A 6,781-nucleotide genomic window follows, 5' to 3' on the forward strand; every position below is an offset into this window, starting at 1 on the left:
AAATACAATCGAAAAACATTCTGGCACTGGACATGGAACACCATCTTGGTGTTCCAAAGAAACCATCAGAGGATCACCCATCGGTGATCTGAAGTTTACAAGTGCCTTGATACTCACCGGGAACAACTATCGGAAAGTGTCCCTCATGGCAAAGTTTGCCCGACTTAATTTTATGGAATTTTTATGGGGCACACCACGTTTGCTGCAATGCAAAAGAAGTATATATGCCCTGCTGTTGAGTCCCATTGGGAGAATGTAAGGAAGAAAACAATCGAAAAACATTCTGGCACTCCGGTTGTGGTATGCGGCGAGTCATCATCTATTCTATTTGTAGAAAATATATATAGCTTTCTATTGATAAAAGTGGATGGCTTGCTGAAGAGTACTTTTTAAAAGTCAAGTCCACCCCAGCCAAAAGTCCATTTGAATAAATAGAGAAATATTCAAGAAGCATAATTATTTTTGTCAAAATCAGATGTAATAGAAAAAAGTTATGACATTCCAATGTTTTGCTAATTTTCACATAACAGTTATATGCACAACACAGATGATAGGTAAACACCAGCACTGATGAATTCACAAACTCACTGTTTCTCTTTCATTTATTCAAAAATTCATTAACCAGGAAGCTGATCCTTATATGCTGATAGGTTGCACTAGTATTAAACTGCTATTCTACATTTTCAATAGGAATCAAGACATGTGTACCTGTCTCTCTCCTTTGTATTGAGTATTATAAAGTGTTGCTGGAACTGTTTGACTATTGAAATATTGTAGTTTGACCATTATATAAAAACCAGGAAGCTGATACTTGTATGCTGATAGGTTGCACTAGTAACTGCTATTCAACATTTTCATTTATGAATCAAATCTTCACAATTTTTCAAATAATACACAAAAGAAATTGTGAGGTGTCCTCATTAGTCTTTTCAGATGCTTCCCTACCAGGATATTCATATTTTCATTCATATGATTTTTGGAGGGCTCTTTCTTAGTTGAAGTTTGAATTCTTGATTAATTCTTCACCATTGTGGTTATTGATTTTTTCTCTTTGTATGGCAAACACAAATCTTTGTAAGGGAGGAATTTCTCTTAGGGTTAATAATTGGTATTTTTAAAAATGAGTTTTTATTGACATGAAAATAATAAGTGATAATCACAACTTTGCAATTGGTTCAAATGATCATTGTAATCAAGTTTGAACATTGTCATTCTTTGTCTCCTTTAAAATCAAATTGATATATCTTTGTCGTCTTTTAGGCAACGGTAGGAATGACAACCCTGGCCACTGTGCTCAGTTTCTAACATACACCATCATGGAACATACAACAAAGATGTCCTCAACGTCCAATTTGTAGACCAAAGAGAGGTTGGGGATATAAGACCTTTAATGGAGATGAAGGGCTTCAAGGATAGCCTTTTGAATCTAGAAGACGGTGGCATATATGTCCAGGAAGTTGTCACTGATGCCCACTCTTCCATTGCCAAGTTTATGAGTACATATACGTCTGTTTCTATCATGGGTGTTTAAGTACATGTACCTTTCTTGTCCTCTTCAAGAAATTGCAAAATTCTGGCATTTTAATTTTAATTCAAGTAGATTATTTTCATAATGTTATGCGCAATACGCAAAAAGAGTTAATGACCTGTGATTGAGATTACTACGATTCATGTCCAGAAAGTCTTGCCAAATACAAGCTCTGCTTTTTAATAAGTCCCCATTTTCTTTTTCATAATTATACATGTATGTTAATTACAACGTGTTGTTCGTTTAATTATGCAAGCATATCATGATGCAACAATTTATCTATTTACTGATTTTTTTCCTACAATAATATCTATAATTTAAGTTTATATGATATTCAATCTCTTTTACATATTCATATTTATGGAAATGTTTGTTCATTATTTGAATATGGAATTATGGAAATAAACACAATGAAACTAAACTTGAACTCAGCTAGAAGACTGCATAGGAGACTGTCAGAGCATGATTTGTCAATAATGTCACAGATATACGACTGATCTGTACTATGGTCTTGGTTTCATTTCAAAAGTGCCTTTCATTGGCACAAGAATTTGAAAAATGACAACAACGTACTGATGCAAGGAAACCACTGGAAACAAATTCTAATAAAGCTAGGAAGGATTGGAGGGCTCGATGCAAACAAAGACCGAGATTGTCCATCAGGAATCCTATAGACACCTCCACTGCACGAGATACAGCCTTCAATAAACCTGTTGTTAAGTTTTAGCATAGTTTACAGAAATACAACCAGAGGTACCACTTCAAAGCTCTTGCCCAGTTTTTTCTATGTTGTAGCTGAGGACCTACTCTAACGAATTGGCTTTATTTACATTTTAATGAATGGATCATCCTAAAAAATTGCGATTTAAAGAGGCATGTCATTTTTGCTCATTTTGCGTGTAATCTCTATTGGAAATGTCATTTTCTCAAAACTGGATTTTACATTCCTCTATTTCGCGAGCCATATTTCTTTTCGGTTTTCTTTCAGCTTTAAGATAGAAAAGACTAAAGAAGAAGTCCCCTTATGTTATGTAACCATTGTTTCACTTTTTTGTGAATATACTTCGGTAAATAAAACAAATGATGCACTGATACGAGTCAGTATGTATTGTTGAACGTAAGGTCACTATGGAACCATTTTTTGCTATAGATAATCCTATATTTCCGTGTTTTAATTATTCAAATTAATCTTTGAAGTTTTACCTTTCATATATGATAAAAGATTTGTCTTTATTGATCAATATTTTATTACTACACTTCCAATCAGGAGATGTGATGTCATTTTGTATGTTTTGTGTGTGATATTCTGCCAATACCAGAGGGTTAATAGGCCAAACCTACAAGCATTGCCACTATTTGGACGAGCAAGAAAACATATTCTCTATTATTTATATGTAAAACACAAGAGATATCTCTTCATAAGGCGCGTCATCGAAAATCCCTTATGCGTCGCGAGCCATCGCCATGCAAAAAGAGGATGTAAATTAATTCAATGCCTCATCGCTTCCCGATGAAGTCCGTCTGCTTTTTATTCAGCAGAAGCAGTTTATTGATTGGTTTCAGGATGCCCTGCGACGGCCCAATTAGTTCTAAATGACTGTAGTAGCGACTGCCCTGGGGGCCCGAGTTCGGGTATTCTCGGCGAACTTCAAATAGGACATGGCAGGGTTTCCCTACATGTGACCCAGGGTCATGGGTCACCTACTCTACATGAGACACATGCGTCTTGAACTCTGAATGAGTAACACCGAATTTGCTGAAAGTGCTATTTGGGATACAATTACCAAGCCAGGCAAAACTAAGTTACAGGTAAATTGATTATTTGTATACTTAGTACCCATGCGGCTTCATGACCTTACCAACCACTGCACATCCCTGCTGCCATCCAACATGGAAAGCGAGCAATGATGCTCACGAGAGCCCCGATGTTAGCATCAACCACAGCATCAATGAGCTGTACTACCGACGTTTCTTTAAGGATTCTTGCATGGATGAGCTTTTGGCGACATCGTATTGTCCTGGTGACTCAGCACTCAATCCTGTCGAGCATTTGTGGGGGCCATGGACCAAGGCACTCACTGGAGCTATCGTATTTACCGTCATTGCTCCCAGAAGAGGACGGACCTCCAGGACTTCAAGCAGGACTCTTGGACTACGAGAAGCTGGCAAAGGAGCACCAAGTGTTCAACGAGACCATGAGACGTGTAAAGAATGCCTATTGGTGTTGGAACTGAAGTGGAGCCAAGCGGAAGCAACCCACATCCTTATGGCTCATCGTACAATGATGACAAACGGACTCTTGAATTGTCAGACAGGCAGTTTCAACAGACTGGTATTCACGATGAGCTGGGATTCATCCATCAGCATATGGACAGATGAATGGGTATGGTGATCTTCGCAAAGTGCTTGGATGACAAATGTGATCATTCTACCAGTAATCTGCCGTCGTTTTCATCAGAGGACATGTATCTTCTTCCCAAGTTTTCCTCACCTGTTCTGTCAGAGGCCCACCCTGACCACTTCGCGACATTCCAGGAAGCACTACAACTACCAAGGACACAGCCCTGTGAACATTTGCCCCTGTACAGTCTGATGTGGCTTGGAAGATATGATGTAATGAGGTGCCACTACGTGTTTACAAGCAAGAAGGATAAGCGAGAACACTGTCTCCGGATCCAGCATCAATAGGTCAAGTCATATATCAAAGCTAGATGATGTTATATTTTAAATGCATTTTGGAATATTTAATTTTATACTATCAAAATTTAGTTTTGGATTCCCAAATTCATCAGATACATTGGAAATGCTCTTGATCTACCTCGATGACATCATTTTGTTTGGGGCCAGTGTACCAGATATAATTGAGAGGCTAGAAGTTGTCCTACAGAGATTAAGGGATGCAAATTTGAAGCTGAAACCCAAGAAGTGTCACTTGTTCCAGAAAGAGGTACATGTACTTTACTTGGGACACATAGTTTCAGCAGACGGTGTGAGGACTGATCCAGCCAAGATAGAAACTGTGAAGAAATGGCCAACACCCAAGAATTCCACTGAACTACGAAGCTTCCTAGGACTAGCATCTTATTGCAGGCAATTTGTGAAGAACTTCTCTCAAGTTGTCAAGCCACTTACCAATCTAACCAAGAAAGATCAGTCTTTTGTTTGGAACCAAGAGTGTGAAGAGACATTCTTAAGAATGGAGGAAACTTTAACAGCTCCAATACTGGCTTATCCTCAGTTAGACATGGGATTCATCCTTGATACAGATGCAGACAACTTTGCCATTCGTGCAGTGCTATCTCAGGTTCAGGAGGGAAAGGAGAGAGTGATGGCATATGCAAGTAGAACACTGGATAGAGCAGAGCAAAATTATTGTGTTTCTAGAAGAGAAGTGCTAGCTGTTGTGTTCCTAAAACATTTTCGACATTATCTCTACGGACAGCTGGTGACAGTGAGAACGGATCATGGAGCACTGAGGTGGTTACCACAGTTCAAGAATCCAGAGGGACAATTGGCTCGGTGGTTAAAAGTACAAAGCCAATATAGACTTATCTTGGAACACTGTGCTGGTAGGGTCCACTTTAACGCTGATGGATTGTCTCGTCGTCCATGTGTGAATTGTCTTCAGTGCAGGCGGATGTAAAGACTGACAGTGTTTGCAACCGAAATTTCTCCAGTTACCCTGATTTATGCTACAATAGGGATAGAGCTCACCAACAAAACAGAGGAAAGGAAAGACAAGAGAGAGAACGGAGAGATTGTATCCGGAAGGAGGAAAAGGAATGTTTTAGGCGGGAGGCTTGGTCACGGAAAGAGGAGGAACATTACAATAGGAGGGAAGAGGAGCTGAAGGAGAAGGAAGAACAAGACCGGAAGGAAGCCAAGCTAAGAAAAGAAAAAGAAGAGCAGGAAAAGAAGAAAATGAAGAAGGGCAGAGAAAATCTGATAAAGAAAGAGCAAAGGAAGGAAGATACCAAGAAGGAAGAAGAAATGCTGATAAAGAAGAAGGAAAAGGAGAAACAAGAGCAAGAAAAAGTCACGAGGAAGGACGAAAGAATAACGGAGGCTATTATCGACCTTTTCAAAGAGATTGAAAGTGAGGACAAGACGAATGAAGAAAAAGAAGAATCATCTAATGAGTCTGATTCAAGCGACTCGGAAGGAAACTATTCTCAATATCTCTTCTGTACCCATCAAAGGTTCGGACAAAATTACCATCGAGGTGCCGAAGCTCGTGAGGGGCAAAAGATTAATCACGAAAGTGACCATACATACGAGCATCTACAAGGAACATGATGGGGTACTACACCTTAAGAGGAGGAGGGTGGAAACTTCCTATCCAGAGAAGGCTCCTTAAGGATTGAAGAATGTTAATACATGTACACATAGAATTTATGTAATAAACATGTATTTGTGATTAAGTATTGTATTTACTGCTATCATTTATTCTCAGATAAAATTTGGATCACTGGGGACAGTGATTTTATTTGGCTGGGGGCAGTGTGACGAAAAACACTCCAAATTGATTTATCAATTGATAATAATTATATTTAAAAAAATAATAAAATGTTTACATTTGTCACTCACTCAATGCTATGCATAAAAGCACGAGAATTTCTTTTGTTTACTTTGGTTGTTGCTCTGCCATGAATGAAAAGAAATCTCAGAACAGCGCTCTGGTGAACTGTGCCCTCTAATTTGGTGTTGAGACTGGTGCACCTCCTTTTTGTTATGATTCAGAGATAAACGCAAAATTAGGGTTGAGAATAGAGCACAGTCGCGCACTGTGCATGTGACTGTCACATGCGTTTTTCTTCAATGGGACTTATAACCTACAATCGGTTAAAACATTATACGAACCGGTACAATCCAATTGTGACGTCAGGAATAGAGACGAAAGTGGAAGACAAATGTAAACACGTACTGTTCACGTAGGAAGCTCGGAAGATGTTTTCATTGATGAATAATTCAAATTCATTCCAGTATGAGTAAAAATACCAGTTATTTTCCTTCACTCTTGGTCCAGACTCCTTTTAGAATATATTTTTGGAAGATCTTTTCACATATTTGCATGTAAAGGTATGGGGGTGTGTGCGTTGCATAATCTTACATAATTTTGTGCAGAAGTTAACGGGGTGCTTGCAAATTTTGGCAGGTGTAAAAAGGTATACATAGGAGAGGAAAATCGATGTTTGATACAACTTCATCAGCTGACATCAAATTTTACTTAGGACCATGGCCGTACGTAGCATG

At 38.6% G+C, this 6,781-nt stretch overlaps 1 protein-coding gene across 1 annotated transcript; it reads left to right on the plus strand.

The window, feature by feature from the left end:
* The first annotated feature begins 4,331 nt into the window (after window positions 1-4,331).
* On the plus strand, window positions 4,332-5,824 carry LOC121428968 (trichohyalin-like). Its single transcript, XM_041625862.1, has 2 exons — window positions 4,332-4,869; window positions 5,157-5,824. The coding sequence occupies exons 1-2, from the start codon at window positions 4,332-4,334 to the stop codon at window positions 5,822-5,824; spliced, it is 1,206 nt and encodes a 401-aa protein (XP_041481796.1).
* Window positions 5,825-6,781: the final 957 nt, after the last annotated feature.

The sequence above is a fragment of the Lytechinus variegatus genome, chromosome 15 (genome assembly GCF_018143015.1).
Source record: "Lytechinus variegatus isolate NC3 chromosome 15, Lvar_3.0, whole genome shotgun sequence".
Taxonomy (NCBI): Eukaryota; Metazoa; Echinodermata; class Echinoidea; order Temnopleuroida; family Toxopneustidae; genus Lytechinus; species Lytechinus variegatus.